The following is a 25,694-nucleotide window of genomic DNA, read 5'->3' as shown; positions in this document are numbered from 1 at the left end:
TGAATGGACAGCGCTTTACGTGCGCAGTGACTCCGCTCATTGGACAAGTATAGGGCAGGTTTCCCAAACTCGGTCCTGGGTTCCCCCCTGGGTGCACGTTTTAGTTTTTTGCCCTAGCACTACACAGCTGATTAAAATATTAAACTCATCATGCTTTGATTATTTGAATCAGTTGTGAAGTGCTAGGGCAAAAACCAAAATGTGCACTCAGGGTGGGCCCCAGGACTGAGTTCGGGAAACCCTGGTATAGCAGATCAACTCAGTGGTGCTGATAGGACAGTGCTGCTGCCTAGCCAGATGTATGTAATTCTCCCGTTTGTGGGCAGTGGGATAGTTGGGGCACAGTTTCTCACACATCGCTGTGTTTGTGACATCCATTTTTGGACTTATCGATTAATGAGAGAGAGATGGATTCTTTAAGAATATAACTTATAAATGCCTCATGAGCTTAGTTCAACTGTCACATCCTATCAGAACCCAAAATATAAACTTGTTTTAATTTTGATATCATGGATGGTCAGTCCTTGCATCCATAGCTCTGTGTATGAATTTGAGTGGTTACATTTCTCCAGGCCCATTCCTCAGCTTTTTATTATTTCAGTTATGGATTCTTGCTTTAATTGAGCTATCTATGTATTACATCGAAATTTATTCAGCCAACCACTATAACCAGCTATCAAATAAAGTTACTTGCTCAAAGCTGTAACTATTTTCCTCCTTTGTTTTCAGATTGACTGCAGTGCCGTCGAGGGCATGACGGATGCCCAACTCACACAATACGTGCCCAGATTTGGTGATCTTAAGGCAGTACTGCAAAAGAGAAGTGGCCGCTCTCCAGGGATCAAGTGTATCCAAAGCTGCAGAGAGGGATATAGAACATTTTAAACACTGAAAGAAAAGTAATGAGAAATCAGCAAAACTTTGGAAATGCCAACGATTAGAAAACAGAATGTACTTTCCAAATTGTATGGCTGGAACAAGTTGGTGTCAACTCATTCTACAAAGTCACAGATAAAGAAAGGTGGTGAGACGACAATAAAAGGCAGCAAAGACGGTTACAATGGCAGAGCTGTTGGAGGTCAGTAAGGCACTTTCTTTCAAAATAGAAAAAGCAAACTAGGGCATGTTAATGATTTTTGAATTCACCATGCGAGACTTTACTGAGGAAGACCTAGACCCATCTACTACATTGGTCGAACAATACGAACTCAGAAAAGTCTTAAAATGTTTAAAACTTTTCTATCTTTCCAGCAACAACAAAAAACTGTGCGGCAGATGAAAGTCTCAAGGCAGCTGCCTCTATCTCCACAGAGAAGAATAACAGAACCATGTACAACAGAATCACCAACGTTTTCTCATCTGACGACAAAAGCCTGGAATTGGAGGAAATCAGCACAAGGGACATTACCATCCGCTGCAAAGAAAGCCTGGAATCGGAGGAAATTGACACAGAGGACAATCCCATCGGCCTTCAAGCTTACCACTCCCTCCACTCACCTGGCCAGGAAGATGACAGAACAAAAACATTTGCATCTGCTATAAACAGACAGGAGGCTCTTGATACCCCCTCACAACCAATGGTTGAAATATCAGGTTTGAGTGACAAAATACTGGGTGTATCAATATCAATGGACAAAGAAATTCAAGTGAGATATGCTTTTTTTAGATGAGTGCTTTGCTTGATGATGCGCTTCCAATTGACGTTATGTTATTTTCAAAGCCGAGGCCTATCCCCACCCCGCAAAGGATACCCAGAATCAGAATTCGTAGAGGAAATGTGTTCCAAGACCTGAATGCTGCCATTCAAGATGGGAGTGTTTCTGAAGACACCATTTTAGAGAGAAATGATTCTACCCAATGGCACCACAGAGAAAGGTGAGGCCCATGGTGGAGTGCTGAGGGACGCCTTAAGTGAATACTGGGAAACATTCATGAGGAAGTGCACAAGTGGGACCATGAAAATTCCCATGACATGAAGGACTCATGGGAAATTGTTGCAAAAGTGATGATCCTTGGCTATAACATGGTAGGCTACTTCCCTTTAGCGTTGGCCAAGCCATTTCTGCAACACTGTCTTGGAGAACAGATCAAATCTGAAGACTTCTTGGCAACATTTTTGGAGTCTATACCAAGTGAGGAAAAGGTAATCGTCGAACAGTCAATCCAAGATTGCTCGTCAGTTGCTGGGAGCACATGATGTCAAGATTCTGATCAATGAGATGAACTGGCAGAAGATGCTACTTGAAGTCACCCACAAAGAAATCATATCCTGCCTACATTGCTGAGTGCTGGAACAGCGTACTGAAAAGGTTGAAACTGCATCTTGGGGGTTTTGACTAGGTTCTCGGGAGCCTCGTGCCAGAGTTGCTGCAGCTGTTAAACACGATACCTTAATCAAGAGGGAACAAACGATCATGGATTTTTTAAAAGAAGTACATCCATAACTGCTCAACTAACTGCCTAAAGCAATTTCTCAGATTTTGCACAGGTAATATCAATGTTGAACAATGATAATTAAGTAGCCCACCACCTAGCGTGTGTTTTGTTTGATATTGCTTCTATGGAGGTTAAATGCAAATGTAATTTACTGTTTCTCTGTTATGTCTTACTTTCTTATACAAGTGCAGATGTCCTTGTGTCTTTATACAGGTGCAGATGTCCTTGTGTCTTTATACAGGTGCAGATGTCCTTGTGTCTTTATACAGGTGCAGATGTCCTTGTGTCTTTATACAGGTGCAGATGTCCTTGTGTCTTTAAACAGGTGCAGATGTCCTTGTGTCTTTATACAGGTGCAGATGTCCTTGTGTCTTTATACAGGTGCAGATGTCCTTGTGTCTTTATACAGGTGCAGATGTCCTTGTGTCTTTATACAGGTGCAGATGTCCTTGTGTCTTTATACAGGTGCAGATGTCCTTGTGTCTTTATACAGGTGCGGATGTCCTTGTGTCTTTATACAGGTGCAGATGTCCTTGTGTCTTTATACAGGTGCAGATGTCCTTGTGTCTTTATACAGGTGCGGATGTCCTTGTGTCTTTATACAGGTGCAGATGTCCTTGTGTCTTTATACAGGTGCAGATGTCCTTGTGTCTTTATACAGGTGCAGATGTCCTTGTGTCTTTATACAGGTGCAGATGTCCTTGTGTCTTTATACAGGTGCAGATGTCCTTGTGTCTTTATACAGGTGCGGATGTCCTTGTGTCTTTATACAGGTGCGGATGTCCTTGTGTCTTTATACAGGTGCGGATGTCCTTGTGTCTTTATACAGGTGCGGATGTCCTTGTGTCTTTATACAGGTGCGGATGTCCTTGTGTCTTTATACAGGTGCGGATGTCCTTGTGTCTTTATACAGGTGCAGATGTCCTTGTGTCTTTATACAGGTGCCGATGTCATTGTGTCTTCACCCATTCACATCTACTTTGTTGAGCCCAAGAGTGACTTTGTGAGAAGCCCCAATCACACACCTGCGGATGTGTTTTGGAGATCCCCCAACACCTACACATCATACCTTGAGATGCCAGAGGAATTCACCCAGGTCCTGGATTCCAAGTGTGGGTGATGGACATCATTTAAATGTAAGTGAAACATTTTCTCACACACACACACAATGAACTTTCTCAAATCAATCATATAGCATTAGTAGTTGAATTGTCAAAAGTTACCAGGGAGGATGATGGTTGCGGTATAAATGTATCTGTCTTGTTTCACCAGGCTACCTGACCCAATTATGTTGACAACACATTCAACAACTACATTCACAATGTTATGTTTTACCCTGTCTTACTTTCTTCAACTGGCGCACATGTCCTTGTGTTGAAACTAAGAGTAACTTTGGAAGAAGCCCCCAAGACTGCTGAAGAACACACACATGCTGTACACAATGCCATTGTCCCCATCCTTGACTTTTCTTTAAAACACACTGACATTGTTACAATTTCTAAATCACAAAACAAGCATTTGTATTTATTATGGATCCCCAAGACAGCAGCTACTCTTCCTGGGGTCCGGCAAAATTAAGGCAGAATTTGTTATAAGCAGTTTTTGGGAGTATGTTTTTTCCTCCCTGCCCCTTCATCCAACAAGTTGCTTGTCCATCAAAAGTACACCTAAACAATATCAAAACTATTTTCAAATAATAATAATAATAATATTAAATTGAGAATACTCTGATGGGTGACTTATCGATTGTGACTGAAAAGGCTGAAGATCAGTGTGTAATTTCGGTCTGGAGCATCTTCTGTCTTAGTTTTCTTAACAAAAATGTAACTTTTTTTTTTCAAATCATAATTTCAAATTGCATACAGCCCAGATGTTTCGATTTTTATAGACCATCTGAAAGACGAGCTGCATCTATGTTTGCCAAACAACTACCAATAATTAGCGTAAGGACTCGGTTTTCACTTATATTTTTTACAGACGTGTTTCCACAGTGCGCACTCGTCCCATCCTACTTTGTAAAAACTCCATGTGTTTGAGTCCAAAGTTTGTTCATGTGTTTACATGTTCATGAAATAAAAGGATCATTGATAACAAAAGTCAATATTGCTTATATTTTGTCTGAAAATGTAAACGTATACTGTTACTTAAAGGCACAATTCCTATCCATTGATTCTCAAATAATATTACTGGTAAATACCTAGTATATTTCTGAGTGGTAGAGGGAGAATTAAATAGGCCTACAGTCTCAGTCATGCATACCACCATGGACTCTCAGGGGTTTAAAAGTACTAACAGCTCTTCCCTTAGTGTGAGGTAGAGGTCAAGGATCATGTATGCATCTGCAGGAACAGCTAGATTGTTCTCTGCCATGGTGTAGGAGCACAAGGTATACACATCCTCACCACAAGCTGTCATGACGGTGGACACGATGGTCCTCACAGCTGGTTATGTCCTCTTGTGACACACCACACAAGTGTGTGTGTGTGTGTGTCATACAACTCTGGAACTGTGTACGTGACATCAGGCCGAAAATGGGGGGACATTCTCATTCTTTGGGGGGTGGATCAGGTGTTCCAGGTCTCTTTTGTAGCATCCAATAAATCCTGTAGAGGTGGAAATGTTATTATAAAGGTACCATGAACATAACAAGCCCTACAAGTGCCAAAATATGGAAAAAATATAGGTATTTTACCATAATTTGGGACTACCAGTAGCCTATCCTACATGTTTTTCAAAGCCCTTGTCGAGTTTGGGGCTCAGAAGTTTGTGTATTAGGCTTAGTGGCCTGCCATGGGAGAAGCCCCATGAACTCCAAGATGTGCCCATTAAAACAGCACACAGGTATTGATTCAGGACCATGAACAGTGGCACAAATCAGCGCCAAATAAACATAGGAGCGCTACCTCTGAGATTTCAGCACCACCAGTTGCTGGACAGCAACGCAAAAAAAATATAATTTTAATGGTTGTGTACACATAATTGCAAATGTTATCGCAGGTGCAGAAAAAAAGCTTGTTTTTAGCTCCAACGGCGCAGTAATGCATAGCAATACACACATCCTAAAAATAAATTAATTAAAGGGGCAACACGGCCACTCAACTCAGAGCTCATGACAAAATTCAAAACCTGTGGCTCGTTGGGATTGGCATAGTGTGTTGGCATGTGGAAGGCCTCATAGGAGAGAGACTGCTATGTTTCCGATGACATTGTTCCCATTCCACTGAACTTTAGAATTGTAAAATAGTGAATACGCGTAAAGATTATTGAACTATTGCTCCAGATTTTTTTGATTTCCGCTACAGGCCATAGAGAATACACTGATCGGCATATGACTGATACACCGGGGGGGTCTATTGATTGAAGTTGGACGCTTGTCTGCTCCTAACAGCATGCAATTCAATTGCAATTAGATATGGGAAATCATAGGGAAATAAAACATTCTGTTACATTCTGTCCTTGTTTTCAGAAACACTACAAAATATGCTTGTGATTGCAGTATTGGTGAGGTACATGGACAAGGAAGAAGAACGTTTATAGGCAAGTGCAGTACAGTGTGGCAGGTACCTGTACCAAGCCCAGGAAGCAGAACAGCATAAGGTTCTTGTCCAAGAAGTCTGTTGAAATCACCTGAATCTTTCAGTCTATGGAGGTGCTCAAGCCAAAAATCAACACACTTTAGGCAGAAACCCCCACCAGCTTTCGATTCTCTGATTGCTGGTGGATCAACCGTATAAGATTCTTCTCTCACCCCCAATGGCATCATCATTCTGTCGTAGGTACCGTTGCATGTCCCAGACACGACTGTTCTCCGTCCCCATGTCTGCTCCTACAATGCGGGCACAGCCCCCCACTTCCCCAGCCGTATCAAGGAAATAGCCACCAATAACTTTTGGGTCGCTCCTGGTGTTGTATGCATTGAGCCAGAGTATTTTTCTTGAACACGTCGATGGCACCATTACTGCAGATCCCAAATGGCTTCAATTAACAATAGGAATCGGCATGACACAGGAAGTTGGGCCCCTTGGCAACAATGTATGCTTGCCTTGTAAGTCTTCTGCTCCTTCAAATCTCTGTCAGTTGGGAGGAGAGAAAGAGTTAAAGGATGAGGAAAGGGGCATAATTAGGAGATGCTTGATCGGGTGCTGTGGATAGTTCTTTCTGTCACTTGTCCTCGACAGGCATCCAGTCTCAGTCAGGGGTTCAATAACATGGGCCTGGGTTAGTTGGAAGCCCTCTCACCACGTCAAGGTACAGGCCGAGAGAAGGATTTTTAACACCCTACTCTATCTTTGTAGTGCTTGACCTGATGGGGCTTCGATAGGTGTAGCAATATGGTGATGACTCAACCCTGCTGTGTAATGGACTCCGGGACACTTCTGCCATATTACACACACAAATCTAGAACCTCCAGATATGCAAACAATAACTAGAAACCAATGTCCAATTCCATACCAACCTTGGCCTAAAATTTGATTTGGAATTGGACACAAAAGATGAATGACTAGGGAGAAGGGGTTAAGGACCAGTAAGTCTGTAACTGGGCAACTGAACAGTCAATTTCAGTCAATTGAACATTTTACTTGCAATGAATACATTTTAATGTGCAAATGTATACATTTACAGCCAATTCAAACAAGCTTCAAATATTTACCAGAAAACAAATGGAAAAATATACAAATATTTACATGCTTGTAAACGTTACTTGGAATACAAGACAGATACATATGCTATATACTTACAAAAAAACTTAACTTCACAGCCAATGTCTGCTTTTCTTTCAAAAACAAGGACATTTCTAAGTGACCCCAAACTTTTGAACGGTAGTGTATGTGTTGGAATATAGCACACCACACACTCATATGTCCCAAAAATGTTAAGGTGGACTAAAACACAATTCAGGCAGATTATGTTAAAGGTTTTTATTTCAATGAATGAATCAAGACAAAATGTTCGCACTTGATATACAACTTTTAGGGCCGGTTTCACAGACAACGCTTAAGCCTATTCCAAGAGTAAAATGCCTGTTTTGTGCTGTCTTAAAGCGACTTGTACAGACTAGAGTTATCTTAAAATAGTCTAAGATTTATCCTGTTCTGGATTAAACAAAGCTGATTGCAAGAGGGAGGATTAGAGCTACTCTAGGACTAAATTGAAGCTTAAATTAATCCTTCAAAGAGGCAGGTTTAACCTCTGCTTAGTACTGTTTATGAGGGAGCATGGACTAGTTGGAATATCTAAATGAAGACAAACATTCACTACAGAGGCCAGCCAGATGAGTACTTGTGGATAGGAGTAATCCATTAAATTCCTTTGATGAAATAGCTTTGAGACCGCTTTCGTATGTACAAAGAAAATGCATTGGAGATAATCTTTGCTTGAGCCTAGACTTTCCTCTCTGTCTCAAATAGGAAGGCCTTTACCCAATTCTCTCCAAGTTCTGATCACTTTGAGGTTTTTGGCATCTGGAATCTTTCATCGTGAAACAGGGCCATTTGTGAACTGAGAGGTCTTTTACATCAAGTTTCCTGACGCTGCTGGCCAAGCCAACTATAAAGTGCAATTCTATGAATATGGGCACTGATTGGCTGTATAGATGGATGTCATTTTCCCATCAAGTGTACAGGAACCGTAGGAACTGGTCTTCCATCAATGTTCAGGGTGTATCCACTCCTAATTTAGAGTTTTCAAACATTGTTGCCCGTTGGAAAGGTGCAACTCACGATTCAAGGATTTTTCAACTCTTCATTGTGTGCTCAGTTTCAGAGAGGACAACAAAGTGGACTACTAATTGGTGACAGTGGATATGGTCAGAGTAACTTTTTATTTACTCCATACATAAATCCCACAACAGCTGAGCAGCAAAGATACAACCAAGCTCATACCCGCACGAGAGGGATGGTCGAGCGTATGTTTGGAGTACGGAAAAATCGATTCCAGTGTTTACGCAATACACTTCGTTTCAAGCCAAAAAGATGCTGCAAGGTGATCATTGCTACAGCTGTGCTGCACAACTACCTCCTCCAATGGAAGATCAGGTTCAAGCAGATGTGCCCATGGCTGAGGCAGGCAATGACCAACGAGGACTTGCATACAGAGTTGCTTTCACATTGCAGCACTTCAACTAGATGAGATGCATTTAAATATGGAATGTATTCATTATGGCTTTTTTTTGCTTTGATAATGTTTGTTCTGTACAAAATTCAAATAGTGTGCAGCAAAATTAAGTGACTAAACCAAGGCTGGTTTAAAATGTAGTTTGTGGTGATTAAAATACTCATGAATATCCAAATGACAACATTGAAATGTTTTACATATATTGTTCACCATAGCTGGTAATCACAATTGTCTCATTACTATCTTTTTCGGATCATACTTCTCTCTTCCAACTTCATATCCAATTCAACCTGTAGAATTCTCATTTCTATTTCATGTTCTTCCTTCAGATATTTCATTTTATGCTCATGAAATTCTCTGGCTAACTTTTCATGCATGGTCATCTTTTTTGTTCTCTGCTGAAAGGTGGTGGCAGCATCTCTCAGGGATGCTATAGCAGATGTGGAGGGTACACACTCACTGTGCACTGGCTCTTCCAACCTGTTCAGATTCCTTTCCTCTGGAAAAAGAACACTGTTAGAAGCACAAATAAACTCATATGGTCCTTAGAATGAAAGAAGAGTAAAGATTGACAGACAGTGGAATATACACTGCTCAAAAAAATAAAGGGAACACTTAAACAACACATCCTAGATCTAAATGAAAGAAATAATCTTATTAAATACTTTTTTCTTTACATAGTTGAATGTGCTGACAACAAAATCACACAAAAATAATCAATGGAAATCCAATTTTTCAACCCATGGAGGTCTGGATTTGGAGTCACACTCAAAATTAAAGTGGAAAACCACACTACAGGCTGATCCAACTTTGATGTAATGTCCTTAAAACAAGTCAAAATGAGGCTCAGTAGTGTGTGTGGCCTCAACGTGCCTGTATGACCTCCCTACAACGCCTGGGCATGCTCCTGATGAGGTGGCGGATGGTCTCCTGAGGGATCTCCTGCCAGACCTGGACTAAAGCATCCGCCAACTCCTGGACAGTCTGTGGTGCAACGTGGCGTTGGTGGATGGAGCGAGACATGATGTCCCAGATGTGCTCAATTGGATTCAGGTCTGGGGAACGGGCGGGCCAGTCCATAGCATCAATGCCTTCCTCTTGCAGGAACTGCTGACACACTCCAGCCACATGAGGTCTAGCATTGTCTTGCATTAGGAGGAACCCAGGGCCAACCGCACCAGCATATGGTCTCACAAGGGGTCTGAGGATCTCATCTCGGTACCTAATGGCAGTCAGGCTACCTCTGGCGAGCACATGGAGGGCTGTGCGGCCCCCCAAAGAAATGCCACCCCACACCATGACTGACCCACCGCCAAACCGGTCATGCTGGAGGATGTTGCAGGCAGCAGAATGTTCTCCATGGCGTCTCCAGACTCTGTCACGTCTGTCACATGTGCTCAGTGTGAACCTGCTTTCATCTGTGAAGAGCACAGGGCGCCAGTGGCGAATTTGCCAATCTTGGTGTTCTCTGGCAAATGCCAAACGTCCTGCACGGTGTTGGGCTGTAAGCACAACCCCCACCTGTGGACATCGGGCCCTCATACCACCCTCATGGAGTCTGTTTCTGACCGTTTGAGCAGACACATGTACATTTGTGGCCTGCTGGAGGTTATTTTGCAGGGCTCTGGCAGTGCTCCTCCTGCTCCTCCTTGCACAAAGGCGGAGGTAGCGGTCCTGCTGCTGGGTTGTTGCCCTCCTACAGCCTCCTCCATGTCTCCTGATGTACTGGCCTGTCTCCTGGTAGCGCCTCCATGCTCTGGACACTATGCTGACAGACACAGCAAACCTTCTTGCCACAGCTCGCATTGATGTGACATCCTGGATGAGCTGCACTACCTGAGCCACTTGTGTGGGTTGTAGGAACTGAGCATAGGAACTGAGAAGTGGTCTTTGGTCCCCACCTGCAGAACCACTCCTTTATTGGGGGTGTCTTGCTAATTGCCTAATTTCCACCTGTTGTCTATTCCATTTGCACAACAGCATGTGAAATGTATTGTCAATCAGTGTTGCTTCCTAAGTGGACAGTTTGATTTCACAGAAGTGTGATTGACTTGGAGTTACATTGTGTTGTTTAAGTGTTCCCTTTATTTCTTTGAGCAGTATATTTAACAAAGGAAGTAACCAATTTACTTTTTTGGGTATATGTACCATTTGTGCTCAGTTCTTCATCTGAAATGTCCAAATGGTCATCATCTGGTATACCATCCAGAGGTTGCTGGATTCATCAGTCTTGTCTTTTTTTTGGTGGTCCACCACCAGTAGTAAACCACTCTCTTATGATCTCGGCATTCTCTTTTTAAAGCCAGTTTAAGGTTCTTCCACAGAGTCTATAAAGGCAGATATCATTCAATATAAGTGATGTCACAAATATGAAAGAGAAATGTGAAATACTGATGAAGATATTTCACCTGAAGTTGTACTCTTCTTGTGGTTACAAATGTATTGAATTCACTTCAACTTGCAGCCCAACCACTCTTTTTCTTTTGCTCAGTAGCAGTAGTATGGTTTTTACTTTCACTAACTGGATGGTTTGACTCACAAATTATTTTTGCCTCTGCCATTGTTTTTGTCTCAAGATTCACACCAGTAATGGTGTTTTCTATTCCATTTCGGGTTTTTATGAGCATCATTAGACCAACAGCATGTGCTCATACTTAACCTAATCAGGCTTAACACAGGTATTCTCATTTAGGCTTACTTACCTTACTTACTCCAGGGCTTGCGGTCCAAAATCTTAAAGATACACCCTATCCCCTCAGCCCTCAAATTAAGTGGACACTTCTGATGACGTCTGACGAGTATACACTTGCAGGGCGAGGGAGGAAGGAATGATTTTTAAATGGGCCACCCTTGGCCGGAAATTCGTCACCCGTTGATCCCACGATGATTGTGTTTTCAACTACCGGTAGCTTGTGGGCGCTTTATGAGCGGCAGTCAATTATGATTGCAGGTCTACTTAATATTAAATATATAATTATTAATATTCACCTACTGTAAGATGGCTAGCAAGTTAATTAGCTAACGTTAGCATGCCTAGCTGGAACTTATGAAGAAGGAAAATGTTTTATTTCTACAATTCCCGAAAGATAACCAAACAAAAACATATTTACTTTTTAAGAAACGTTTGTGCATTAGTAGCACACTTTCTAACTTATTTGCATTCGTTTGTACTTACACTTGTATGTTTACTTCTCCATTGATGTTGTTTTAAGTTTTTGCGGACTTTTCTTAGCAGATGTGCAATCGTCGCAAATTGAATTATGGAGAGTTTCAGGCCCGGGAGTAAACATAATTGTACACTCGCAAAGCCGACTGAAAGCGAGGGCCTTACGTTGCAAACTTGCCTTGCTTAGCTAATCATTTAGACCACCCGCCAAGATGGTGACGGGGATTCCCCCAAGGGCATAAGGCGAGGGTAAGTGGACGAGGGTGTGTCTTAAGTGTTTGGACCGAAGCCCAGGACTCCATAGTCTCCGACTAACTAAGGCAAATGTAAGCCACGTTCATGAAAGCTACATTAATGTCATAGTTTAACTAGTACAGTCGTGTCCAAAAGTTTTGAGAATGACACAAATATTAATTTTCACAAAGTCTGCTGCCTCAGTTTGTATGTTGGCAATTTGCATATACTCCGGAATGTTATGAAGACTGATCCGATGAATTGCAATTAATTGCAAAGTCCCTCTTTGCCATGCAAATTAACTCAATCCCCAAAAAACATTTCCACTGCATTTCAGCCCTGCCACAAAAGGACCAGCTGACATCATGTCAGTGATTCTCTCGTTAACACAGGTGTGAGTGTTGACGAGGACAAGGCTGGAGATCACTCTGTCATGCTGATTGAGTTTGAATAACAGACGGGAAGCTTCAAAAGGAGGGTGGTGCTTGGAATTATTGTTCTTCCTCTGTCAACCATGGTTACCTGCAAGGAAACACGTGCCGTCATCATTGCTTTGCACAAAAAGGGCTTCACAGGCAAAGATATTGCTGCCAGTAAGATTGCACCTAAATCAACCATTTATCGGATCATCAAGAACTTCAAGGAGAGCGGTTCAATTGTTGTGAAGAAGGCTTTCAGGGCACCCAAGAAAGTCCAGCAAGCGCCAGGACCGTCTCCTAAAGTTGATTCAGCTGCGGGATCGGGGCACCACCAGTACAGAGCTTGCTCAGGAATTGCAGCAGGCAGGTGTGAGTGCATCTGCACGCACAGTGAGGCGAAGACTTTTGGAGGATGGCCTGGTGTCAAGAAAGGCAGCAAAGAAGCCATTTCTCTCCAGGAAAAACATCAGGGACAGACTGATATTCTGCAAAAGACTGCTTAGGACTGGGGTAAAGTCATTTTCTCTGATGAATCCCCTTTCCGGTTGTTTGGGGCATCTGGGGGAAAAAGCTTGTCCGGAGAAGCGCTACCATCCGTCCTGTGTTATGTCAACAGTAAAGCATCCTGAGACCATTCATGTGTGGGGTTGCTTCTCAGCCAAGGAAGTGGGCTCACTCACAGTTTTTCCTAAGAACACAGCCATGAATAAAGAATGGTACCAACACATCCTCCGAGAGCAACTTCTCCCAACCATCCAGGAACAGTTTGGTGATGAACAATGCCTTTTCCAGCATGATGGAGCACCTTGCCATAAGGAAAAAGTGGTAACTAAGTGGCTCGGGGAACAAAACATCGATATTTTGGGTCCATGGCCAGGAAACTCCCCAGACCTTAATCCCATTGAGAACTTGTGGTCATCCTCAAGAGGTGGGTGGACACACAAAAACCCACAAATTCTGACAAACTCCAAGCATTGATTATGCAAGAATGGGCTGCCATCAGTCAGGATGTGGCCCAGAAGTTAATTGACAGCATGCCAGGGTGGATTGCAGAGGTCTTTAAAAAGAAGTGGCAACACTGCAAATATTGACTCTTTGCATCAACTTCATGTAATTGTCAATAAAAGCCTTTGACACTTATGAAATGCTCGTAATTATACTTCAGTATTCCATAGTAACATCTGACAAAAATATCTAAAGACACTGAGGCAACAGACTTTGTGAAAATTAATATTTGTGTCATTCTCAAAACGTTTGGCCACGACTGTACACATTAAGTCCTACTCCTGGCTTAATCTAAGCCCTGTCTGTGAAACCCATTATAACCAACATGTCCAGAGATACAACCTCTCTTATCATCACTTAGTGCCTGGGCTTACCTCCGCTGTACCCGCACCCCACCATACCCCTGTCTGCACATTATGCCCTGAATCTATTCTACCACACCCAGAAATCTGCTCCTTTTATTCTTTGTCCCCAACGCTCTAGGCGACCAGTTTTGATAGCCTTAAGCCGTACCCTCATCCTACTCCTCCTCTGTTCCTCGGGTGATGTGGAGGTAAACCCAGGCCCTGCGTGTCCCCAGGCACCCTCATTTGTTGACTTCTGTGATCGAAAAAGCCTTGGTTTCATGCATGTCAACATCAGAAGCCTCCTCCCTAAGTTTGTTTTACTCACTGCTTTAGCACACTCCGCCAACCCTGATGTCCTTGCCGTGTCTGAATCCAGGTTTAGGAAGGCCACCAAAAATTCTGAGATTTCCATACCCAACTACAACTTTTTCTGTCAAGATAGAACTGCCAAAGGGGGAAGAGTTGTAATCGACTGCAGAGATAGCCTGCAAAGTTCTGTCATACTTTCCAGGTCTATACCCAAGCAGTTCGAACTTCTAATTTTAAAAATTAATCTCTCCAGAAATAAGTCTCTCACTGTTGCCACCTGCTATCGACCCCCCCTCCGCTCCCAGCTGTGCCCTGGACAACATTTGTGAATTGATCGTCCCCCATCTAGCCTCAGAGTTCGTTCTGTTAGGTGACCTAAACTGGGATATGCTTAACACCCCGGCAGTCCTACAATCTAAGCTAGATGTCCTCAATCTCACACAAATCATCAAGGAACCCACCAGGTACAACCCTAAATCCGTAAACATGGGCATCCTCATAGACATTATCCTGACCAACTTGCCCTCCAAATACACCTCCGCTGTTTTCTATCAGGATCTCAGCGATCACTGCCTCATTGCCTGTATCCGCTATGGGTCTGCGGTCAAACGACCACCCCTCATCACTGTCAAACGCTCCCTAAAACACTTCTGCTCGCAGGCCTTTCTTATTGACCTGGCCCGGGTATCCTGGAAGGATATTGACCTCATCCCGTCAGTTGAGGATGCCTGGTCATTCTTTAAAAGTAATTTCCTCACCATCTTAGATAAGCATGCCCTGTTCAAAAAATGCAGAACTAAGAACAGATATAGCCCTTGGTTCACTCCAGACCTGACTGCCCTTGACTAGCACAAAAACATCCTGTGGCGGACTGCAATAGCATCGAAAAGTTCCCGCGATATGCAACTGTTCAGGGAAGTCAGGAACCAATACACGCAGACAGTCAGGAAAGCAAAGGCTAGCTTTTTCAAGCAGAAATTTGCATCCTGTATTTCAAACTCCAAAAAGTTTTGGGACACTGTAAAGTCCATGGAGAACAAGAGCACCTCCTCCCAGCTGCTTACTGCACTGAGGCTAGGTAACACGATCACCACTGATAAATCCATGATAATCGTACATTTCAATAAGCATTTCTCAACGGCTGGCCATGCCTTCCTCCTGGCTACTCCAACCCCGGCCAACAGCTCCGCCCCTCCCCGCAGCTACTCGCCCAAGCCTCCCCAGCTTCTCCTTCACCCAAATCCAGATTGCAGATGTTCTGAAAGAGCTGCAAAACCTGGACCCGTACAAATCAGCTGGGCTAGACAATCTGGACCCTCTCTTTCTAAAACTATCCGCCGCCATTGTTGCAACCCCTATTACCAGCCTGTTCAACCTCTCTTTCGTATTGTCCGAGCTCCCTAAAGATTGGAAAGCTGCCACGGTCATCCCCCTCTTCAAAGGGGGTGACACCCTAGACCCAAACTGTTACAGACCTATTTCCATCCTGCCCTGCCTATCTAAAGTCTTCGAAAGCCAAGTTAATAAACAGATCACTGACCATTTAGAATCCCACCGTACCTTCTCCGCTGTGCAATCCGGTTTCCGAGCTGGTCACGGGTGCACCTCAGCCACGCTCAAGGTTCTAAACAATATCATAACCGCCATCGATAAAAGACAGTACTGTGCAGCCGTCTTCATTGACCTGGCCAAGGCTTTCGACTCTGTCAATCACCGTATTCTTATCGGCAGACTCAATAGCCTTGGTTTTTCTAATGACTGCCTCACCTGGTTCACCAACTACTTTGCAGACAGAGTTCAGTGTGTCAAATCGGAGGGCATGTTGTCCGGATCCCTGGCGGTCTCTATGGGGGTACCACAGGGTTCAATTCTCAGGCCGACTCTTTTCTCTGTATATATCAATGACGTCGCTCTTGCTGCGAGCAATTCCCTGATCCACCTCTACGCAGACAACACCATTCTGTATAATTCTGGCCCTTCCTTGGACACTGTGCTAACAAACCTCCAAACGAGATTCAATGCCATACAACACTCCTTCCGTGGCCTCCAACTGCTCTTAAACGCTAGGAAAACCAAATGCATGCTTTTCAACTGTTCGCTGCCCGCACCAGCCCGCCCGACTAGCATCATCACCCTGGACGGTTCCAACCTAGAATATGTGGACAACTATAAATACCTAGGTGTCTGGCTAGACTGTAAACTCTCCTTCCAGACTCATATTAAACATCTCCAATCCAAAATCAAATCTAGAATCGGCTTTCTATTTCGCAACAAAGCCTCCTTCACTCACGCTGCCAAACTTACCCAAGTAAAACTGACTATCCTACCAATCCTCGACTTCGGCGATGTCATCTACAAAATAGCTTCCATTACTCTACTCAGCAAACTGGATGCAGTCTATCACAGTGCCATCCGTTTTGTTACCAAATCACCTTATACCACCCACCACTGCGACCTGTATGCTCTAGTCTGCTGGCCCTTGCTACATATTAGTCGCCAGACCCACTGGCTCCAGGTCATCTATAAGTCTATGCTAGGTAAAGCTCCGCCTTATCTCAGTTCACTGGTCACGATAACAATACCCACCCGTAGCACACGTTCCAGCAGGTATATCTCACTGATCATCCCCAAAGCCAACACCTCCTTTGGCCACCTTTCCTTCCAGTTCTCTGCTGCCAGTGACTGGAACGAATTGCAAAAATCGCTGAAGTTGGAGACTTTTATTTCCCTCACCAACTATAAACATCAGCTACCTGAGCTGCTAACCGATCGCTGCAGCTGTACATAGTCCATCTGTAAATTGCACACCCAATCTACCTACCTCATCCCCATACTGTTTTTATTTAATTTACTTTTCTGCTCTTTTGCACACCAGTATTTCTACTTGCACATCATCATATGCTCATTTATCACTCCAGTGTTAATCTGCTAAATTGTAATTATTCGCTCCTATGGCCTATTTATTGCCTACCTCCTCATGCCTTTTGCACACACTGTATATAGACTTTCTTTCTTTTCTACTGTGTCATTGACTTGTTTATTGTGTTATTGGCCTGTTTATTGTTTACTCCATGTGTAACTCTATGTTGTTGTCTGTGTCACACTGCTTTGCTTTATCTTGGCCAGGTTGCAGTTGTAAATGAGAACTTGTTCTCAACTTGCCTACCTGGTTAAATAAAGGTGAAATAAAAAATGTATAAATAAAAACAGGCTCTTGGTGAACTGAACCGGCTAGGAAACTGAAAACTACATCTCCCATGTTGGAATCACAATTACAGGAAGTCATGTGATCGAATTATCTTGTTTCAAGAGCAACTTGTTGAAGTGGTTGCAAGAGCTACACGTGTAGTTAGGTAGCTACAGTTTAATTTCTTTAAATTAATATTAGCTATTACAATTAGTTATGGACGGATTTGGTTCCGACTTTTCATCGGGTGCTGGGTCCGGTAAAATGGACACCGGGACAATCATGGAGCAAGTGAAGGTCCAGATTGCGGTGGCTAATGCGCAAGAGCTCTTGCAGGTAATTTGCTATACTAGCTAACTAGGATGGTCAACTACATTCATTGTATACAGGTAAAGTTAGACACTGGACAGCTAGCTGACTGGTTAACTAATTGTTGAGTAGCAAGTTGAAAAAGCTAAGGTGAAAGCAATAAGTTACTACCACCATACAACTAGTTAGTAAGCTACGAATACAATAGGCCTTATAGCTACAAGCTGGCTAACGTTAGTTAGCTAACTAGCTTCCTTAGCCTGTCAATGAATGAATGCATGCTGTTTGTTAGCAAGCCATGTAAATATTTTATTGCATGCATATAGTTAACTACTATCAATGTAACGTTAGTTAAATTGCCTGTCAGGTCGTGGAGCCTGATGTGAGTGATGGTGGGTTAAATCTTATCTTTCTCCTTTGTTGTAGAGGATGACAGACAAATGCTTCAAGAAATGCATAGGCAAACCAGGAGGCACGTTGGATAACTCTGAACAGGTATGTCAGTGTATTTATTTGCAGATTATTATGACGGGATATGGATGTGAAGTGGTTGATTTGTGACCCCTAACTTGAGTCAGTGAATTGTCATTTGAGACATCTGGTATGTTGGACATCATAAAATGCAAATATTATGCAGTGGTAATGCTGACTGATATTTTTCTGTTTATTGCAGAAATGCATCGCTATGTGCATGGATCGATATATGGATGCATGGAATACTGTGTCCCGTGCCTACAATTCCAGACTACAGAGGGAAAGGGCTCGTATATGAACATCATCCTACTCTGCCAGCCACACCTTAGCAAAGCCAAAACATATGGCAGGGAAGGTGTTAACGGTAGTGGCTGAGGCTGGCACAATGACACACAACACCTCACGGACAGGTTTGGTTTGCAGACCTTGTGAACAGCAGCCATAATACTTGTGGACATTCTCCTTTCACTAAAGGATAGTTTAACAAATGGATATCTTCTATAATTTTTATTTTTATTACAAGAGTCATGAATTCATTTTCATTAGAAAAGATTTTCTGCAATTGTCACTTTTCAATCACTCTCTAAACTAGTCTACTCTCTGTAACTGTCCCCTTAAGTTCAGTGCCAGGTCCCCATTCTTAAGTTTGTCACAGGCTGTGGCTATGTGTTTGTGTGGGTGAAACAGTTCCCTGAAGAGGTTAGGTAAGGTTTATTTTACCACCGCTTTCCTCTGTAAACCTAGTTTCTCTCATGGGGAATAATTGAGGAACAAGTTTTTGTTTTCATAACTGTGAACCCGGCCAAGGCAAAGAATCCTATATCAGAATACGTGTTGAGAACAAAACAGTATTGTCAAGACTTTCATTCCAGTTGTCACTCTATCTGCCCACCACAGTAGTGGGTCTGTTTTAACAAGGTCTGCTGTGGTGCAGACTTTGTGTTGAACCCAGCTGGCTTTGTGTGCTTGGTTTGTCAGATTTCTGGGAACAGCTCCACTTCATTCAGCCCTTTGACTTGTGTAGAGAAGTAAAAAGAAATGGCCTGTGAATGCTGAACGGTGGGTGCTGCTCAGAGGACTGAGGTGTTTGTGACTGACTGGAATGGCCTTTTTCACTTGTCAGAAGTAAATAAATCCAGATGAAATTTGTCAAATTGCTGTTTTTGTCCTTTGAAAATGAATAAATGTTCTGTTGCTTGAGGAACCAGAGTGGCTATCATATTTCATGTAGTGCCTGAACAGCTTCTAGAAGCTATGTAGATTTAGCCACGTAAAGATGCTTTCATGCAAGACTTCCTGACAAGAATCTGCTATAGCTGTGCACATAATTGTCAAACATTTTAGTTTTGGTTGGTCTAGTGAACTTGCATAAAAATGGTGATTGGCTAAATAAGACAAATGACAGTTGGGTAAATGCCAATAAAATGAAATATATTGTTGGACCCACAAAGACTAAAATAAATACACTTCCCCATTTAATAATGTATGTTGTAGTAAAATGTCCATGGACCAGTTATCCACATTATTGTCCAAGATTAAACTTTCAGCTGGACTCTCCAGGCAGTTTACTGGTGGCATATCTTCCTTGACCAGTAACACACAAATGCCAGTGGTGGCTGCAATGTAGAAAACCCATTTTGTGTCCTCAAGTATTGTATGATGTCTCTGTCAGTCTCAATTCCTTCTCTCTTCCATAGCCTCAGAAGTGCAGATAGTTGGATATCCATTCCCTGATGGCAGTGACCCGCATATAGACTCCTGGGAAAGCAGTCCGTCCGCAGCCATGTCCCCAGCTAGTTACCCCGGCAACAAACCACTGGCCAGAGAATTCACGACATGTCAAGGGGCCACCAGAATCTCCCTGCGTTTCAGAAACGGAGACCTCGGTTGACAACTTTGTTAGAGAATTGAAAATACAAGGCAATAAGTACATCCAAAATGTGCATTGGTCCTGGGAAGATGGCTTTAGAGCATAAGAACAAAAAGAAGTCACCTGATTTAAATGTTTGTCACCATAAATGTACTTTTGAGAACTGACTGCGTGTGGCATTATTTTTGTTATTTTGCTGAGTAGAGTGCCATTTGGCTAGCTAGATGCCTGGACCCAGGAATGCAAATCGGCTGACTTGGTTACATAAGCAGCTTAAGAGAAGAGGAGGCTGACTGCCGGTGCAGTTTTAAGAAGAAAAAAATGTAAAGATAAGCATCTCTTAGGTGCAGCAGTCTTAGGATAAACAACCACTCAAAGAGTACAGAACAATGTTAACTTATCTTGAGTTGAAATGTTTTAAAAGACTTCAGTTGCATCTAACTTGGAGATAGTGTGCACTGCACTTCATGTCATTTGAGCTCTTACCAGGCATGTGTCTTTGCCCCCCTCCATGTAGCCGGCACACATCATGCTTGGGGTGAGGCTGTTGCCGTATGCCTGCTGGCAGTCTGACTGCTCAATGATGTTCACATCAGCTTTCTGGAGCAGGTTGGTCAGAGAACCTGTGGGTGAGACAAATGTTAACATGAGTCACATTGTCAAGGAATGACATTTCAAGATTGATACACACTTCACTTATTTGAACATATGAAACATTTTATCACAACAGAATGTCTTCATATCTGACATTACTCTCACCTCCCTCCCTCATGGAGCCCCAGCCAGTGATATAGCACTCAGTGTTCTTCAGAAAGTTGTGTACAGGAGAGGGGAGGCAAACCAACTGGATTGTGTAGGACCTGGGTGCTGGGACAGCCAGCTCCAGCAGGGCCACATCATAGTCCATGTTGGTGCTGTTGAAGCCCGGGTGCAGTATGGTCCTCTGGATGGGGATAACCAGAGCTCCCACCCCGGACCTCAGCACTGAACCCAGACTCACTGACCAGGCGACAGGGTTGGAGTTACTACGGTGATGGGATGAGGACAATGAGCTGATGATTTAACTGGCCGTTTAGGCAGGGAATGGATTTTGGAGTATGTGTAGAAGTGAATGTTCTATATACAGTTAGTTATGAGGTGCACTGAAGACAGACAGACATGCACACCTTTACCCTATTCTTTAAAATGGAAGGATGAGGTGCACTGGAGACAGACAGACATGCATACCTTTACCCTATTCTTTAAAATGGAAGGATATGTTATGGGGAATCTTATGTCCCTCCCTGTAAGTAAACAATTTATGAATTATTCCTCATGAAACCCAGACAAAAAAATCCATTATTTTGAGGATTCTCATGAAATGTAATCCATAGAATAGTACTTTAGAGGAAGGACTGTTGACTCATATTTTACATTTGTATCTAAAACATAATTGAGAAATCATTTATAAAAGTTGGTATATTTATGACATTTTAGCCTTACTCATGTCTTACCCAGACTCATTAGTGTTTCATCTGTAGGTGCTACAAAGCAAACATTGCTGTCACATGCTTGCTCTGTACTATGAGTAGTATTTTGATTTCAATAACTTTTTTAAACATTAATTTATGAATATTGAAAAATATAAACCTGAATATTGAAAAGACAATTTATTATGTTGTTGAAAGTAATATACTCTTCGGCAGAGATCATCAACTAGATTCAGACGTTTGTTTTGAGCGGATGGTTGAGGGCCGGAAACATAATTACAAATAATTTGTTGACTGCAAGAATCCCAAACAGATATAATATTTGATTAAAACAATCATTTCAAACCACGCTTACATTTGTATACGATCACGTCTCTCTATTATGCGTGGGAATACTTGGGAATAGATTACCAAAATTAAAATAAATTGGAGTTGATTTCCTGGTGTTTTTAGTATTTTATGTCCAACAATGAAAAAAAAAATATATAACTTTTTTGTTTTTGCTTAGAAAACTAGGGGGGCCAAATTCGGTCCATTGGCTGCCAGTTGGGGAACCCTGCTCTACGGGCATATCAACATTTCAAAAGTGGGATCCCTGCAACTTTTAGAGTTTTGATCAAATTTGTAAGTGTTACCAAAAGAGTGAATGTGAAAATGGATTCAAAATGGTCACCCTCTGCTGGTGATTTGCTGGATGTGCAATGGATAAAGTAAAAGAAAGTGCTGTGATTGGATACATTGCTGACTATGCCAATTTCTCTATATACTAAAATAGGCCATAACTTTAAAACTAGCAGAGATCCCGCTCTGGAACTTTGATATGCTCGTAGAGTATATTATGTTCAACAATGTATAGAAAATGTATGTTTATATTTGTCAATATTCATAAATTAATGTAAAGAAAAAACAGTGTTGGAAATCTAAATACTACTCATATTACAGAGCAAGTGGTAAAGCTTCATATGACACCAATGTTTGCTTTGTAGCACCTACAGATTAAACATTAGGGAGTCTTAAAGGAGGCCTGGGTAAGGCCAAAATGTCATAAATATGCCAAATTTGATAAATTATTTCTATATTATGCTTTTAGATACAAATGTCAAATGTATGTCAACAATTTTTCCTCCAAAGGACTAATTGTTGGATTACATTTCATGAAAATCCCCCAAATCATGGTATTTTTTTGTCTGGGTTTCATGAGGAATCACTCTTCTACAGTCAGTATGTGACAATGTGAATGGTCTACAATACATGTTAGGCCCTGACAGACAGTGATGTATTCTGTACCCTTTGAAGCAGTGGGCAGCAGTCAAGAGCCACTTAGAGTGTATGAGAGTGGCTCCACAGCGGTGTAAGCGTTGATACTGTAGGCTGCCAATCCATGGCCACTCCCCCCTCCGTGCCGTCAAGCCACCCACAATCCTCTGGGAGCCCACTGCCGGACGCATGCCACAGTCTAAAGAGAGAGAGAGTACAGGATGGCAACTTAGAACTTTAAAAGTCGTCAATGTTTTGAAGAGGGATTGTAAAATTGGGTCCATCTACATCTGCTACATACAGTGCCTTCAGAGTATACCCTTGACTTATTCCACATTTGTCGTTACAGCCTGAATTCAAAATTAATTAAATCGATTTTTTTTCACATCTATCTACACACAATACCCCATAAAGACAAAGTGAAAAGATGTTTTTTGAAATTTTAGCAAATTTATTGAAAATGAAATACAGAAATATCTCATTTACATAAGTATTCACACCCCTGAGTCAATATGTTAGAATCACCTTTGGCAGCAATTACAGCTGTAAGTCTAAGAGCTTTGCACACCCGGATTGTACAATATTTGTACATTATTCTTCAAAAAAGTCTTCAAGCTCTGTCAAGTTGGTTGTTGATTATTGCTAGACAGCCATTTTCAAGTCGATTTAAGTCAAAACTGTAACTAGGCCACTCAGGAGCATTCAATGTTGTCTTGGTAAGCGACTCCAGTGTATATTTGGCCTTGTGTTTTAGGTTATTGTCCTGCTGAAAAGTGAATTTGTCTCCCAGTGTCTGTTGGAAAGCAGACTGAGCCTGGTTTTCCTCTAGGACTTTGCCTGTGCTTAGCTCTATTCCATTTCTTTTTATCCTAAAAAAAACCCCTAGTCCTTGCTAATGACAAGCATACCCATAACATGATGAAGCCAACAATATGCTTGAAAATATGAAGAGTGGTATTCAATGCTGTGTTGGATTTGCCTCAAGCATAATACTTTGTATTCAGGACATGAAGTGAATTTATTTGCCACATTTTCTGCAGTTTTACTTTAGTGCGTTATTTACATTTTAGTCATTTAGCAGATGCTCTTATCCAGAGTGACTTACAGTTAGTGCATTCTTCTTAAGATAGCTAGGTGAGACAACCACATATCAGACATAGTAAGTACAACATTTTTAACTCAAAAGTAGCTACAGTATCAGCAAAGTCAGAGCTAAGGAAGGTGTTAGGTGAGGGGGGGATGCTGTGGGATTATTTAAGATTCTCTTTGAAGCGGTAGGTTTCAGAAGTTTTTCAGAAGATGGGCAGAAACTCTGGTGTCTTAGCTTCAGGGGAAAGCTGGTTCCACCATTAGGGTGCCAGGACGGAGAACGAACAGTAGGGGTGGGAGTGCCAAGAGACCAGAGGTGGCAGAATAGCGTGCTCAGGTTGGAGTGTAGGGTTTGAGCATAGCCTGAAGGTAGGGAGGGGCAGTTTGTCTTGTTGCTTCGTAGGCAAGTACCATGGTCTTGTAGTGGATGCAAGTTTTGGCTGGAAGACAGTGGAGTGGGCGGAGGAGTGGTGAGACAAGGGAGATCTTGGGAAGATTGAACACCAGTCGTGCTGCAGCATTCTCGATAAGTTGCAGGGGTTTGATGGCACAAGCGAGAACCCAGCCAACAGCGAGTTGCAGTAGTCCAGACGGGAGATGACAAGTGCCTGGATTAGGACCTGCGCCGCTTCCAGTGTGTGGTAGGGTCATACTCCATGGATGTTGTAGAGCATGAACCTGCAGGGGCGAGTCACTACTTTGATGTTTGCAGAGAACGACAGGGTGTTGTCTAGGTTCACGTCAAGGTTCTTTGCACTCTGGGAGGGGGACACTGGGGAGTTGTCAACCGTGCTGGAGAGGTCTTTGAGTGGGCAGGCCTTCCCCGAGAGGAAGAGCAGCTCCGTCTAGTTGAGGTTGAGGTGGTGGGCCGACATCCAAGGTGAAATACACTACATGACCAAAAGTATGTGGACACCTGCTCATCGAACATCTCATTCCAAAATCATGGGCATTAATATAGAGTTGGTCCCCCATTTACTGCTATAACAGCCTCCACTCTTCTGGGAAGGCTTTCCACTAGATGTTGGAGCATTGCTGTTGGACTTGCTTCCATTCAGCCACAAGAGCATTAGTGAGGTTGGTCACTGATGTTGGGCGATTAGGCCTGGCTCGCAGTCGGCGTTCCAATTCATCCCAAAAGTGTTCGATGGAGTTGAGGTCAGGGCTCTGTGCAGGCCAGTCAAGTTCTTCCACACCGATCTCGACAAACCATTTCTGTATAGACCTCACTTTGTGCACGGAGGCATTGTCATGCTGAAACAGGTAAGGGCCTCCCCAAACTGTTGACACAAAGTTGGAAGCACAGAATCATCTAGAATATCCTTATATGCTGTAGCGTTAAGATTTCCCTTCAATGAAACTAAGGGGCCTAGCCCGAACCATGAAAAACAGCCCCAGATCATTATTCCTCTTCTACCAAACTTTACAGTTGGCACTATGCATTCGGGCAGGTAGCGCGTTCTCCTGGCATCCGCCAAACCCAGATTCGTCCGTCGGACTGCCAGATGGGGAAGTGTGATTCATCACTCCAGAGAACGTGTTTCCACTGCTCCAGAGTCCAATGGCGGCGCGCTTTACACCACTCCAGCCAACGCTTGGCATTGCGCATGGTGAACTTAGGCTTGTGAGCGGCTGCTCAGCCATGACAACCCATTTCAAGAAGCTCCCAACAAACATTTACTGTGCTGAGACTGCTTCCAGAGGCAGTTTGGAACTCGGTAGTGAGTGTTGCAAGCGAGGAGAGACAATTATTACACGCTACGCGCTTCAACACTTGGCGGTCCCATTTTGTGAGATTGTGTGTCTTACCACTTCATGGCTGAGCCGTTGTTGCTCTTAGATGTTGCCACTTCACAATAACAGCACTTACAGTTGACCGGGGCAGCTTTAGCAGGGCAGAAATTAGAAGCACTGACTTGTTGGAAAGGTGGCATCCTATGACAGTGCCACATTGAAAGTCACTGCTCTCTTCAGTAAGGCCATTCTACTGCCAATGTTTGTCTATGGAG

The 25,694-nt window shown here is 42.8% G+C and overlaps 2 protein-coding genes across 3 annotated transcripts in view; one reads left to right on the top strand and one right to left on the bottom strand.

The window, feature by feature from the left end:
• The first annotated feature begins 17,302 nt into the window (after positions 1-17,302).
• timm13 (translocase of inner mitochondrial membrane 13 homolog (yeast)) lies at positions 17,303-19,204 on the top strand. Its single transcript, XM_014148711.2, has 3 exons — positions 17,303-17,553; positions 17,953-18,021; positions 18,200-19,204. The coding sequence occupies exons 1-3, from the start codon at positions 17,434-17,436 to the stop codon at positions 18,296-18,298; spliced, it is 288 nt and encodes a 95-aa protein (XP_014004186.1). The 5' UTR covers positions 17,303-17,433; the 3' UTR covers positions 18,299-19,204.
• Positions 19,205-19,410: 206 nt separating this feature from the next.
• tmprss9 (transmembrane serine protease 9) overlaps positions 19,411-25,694 on the bottom strand; it is a 29,261-nt gene continuing 22,977 nt past the window's right edge. For both annotated transcript variants that reach the window (XM_014148708.3, XM_014148709.3), the window contains 4 exons: positions 22,627-22,795; positions 20,630-20,895; positions 20,357-20,493; positions 19,411-19,861 (listed from right to left, as the gene is read on the bottom strand). In XM_014148708.3, the coding sequence (XP_014004183.1) occupies positions 19,700-19,861; positions 20,357-20,493; positions 20,630-20,895; positions 22,627-22,795 (734 nt within the window). In that variant the 3' untranslated portion in view covers positions 19,411-19,699. The remainder of the gene's footprint in view (positions 19,862-20,356; positions 20,494-20,629; positions 20,896-22,626; positions 22,796-25,694) is intronic.

The sequence above is a fragment of the Salmo salar genome, chromosome 16, assembly GCF_965601325.2.
Source record: "Salmo salar chromosome 16, fSalSal1, whole genome shotgun sequence".
NCBI lineage: Eukaryota > Metazoa > Chordata > Actinopteri > Salmoniformes > Salmonidae > Salmo > Salmo salar.
This window is presented reverse-complemented; position numbering and strand designations above follow the sequence as displayed.

Bases quoted from the DNA above. Each gene is read 5' to 3' on its own strand.
- timm13 (XM_014148711.2), top strand. From the start codon at position 17,434: ATGGACGGATTTGGTTCCGACTTTTCATCGGGTGCTGGGTCCGGTAAA. The intron at 17,554-17,952 runs GTAATTTGCTAT...CCTTTGTTGTAG, and splicing joins ATGCGCAAGAGCTCTTGCAG to AGGATGACAGACAAATGCTT. The intron at 18,022-18,199 runs GTATGTCAGTGT...TGTTTATTGCAG, and splicing joins CGTTGGATAACTCTGAACAG to AAATGCATCGCTATGTGCAT.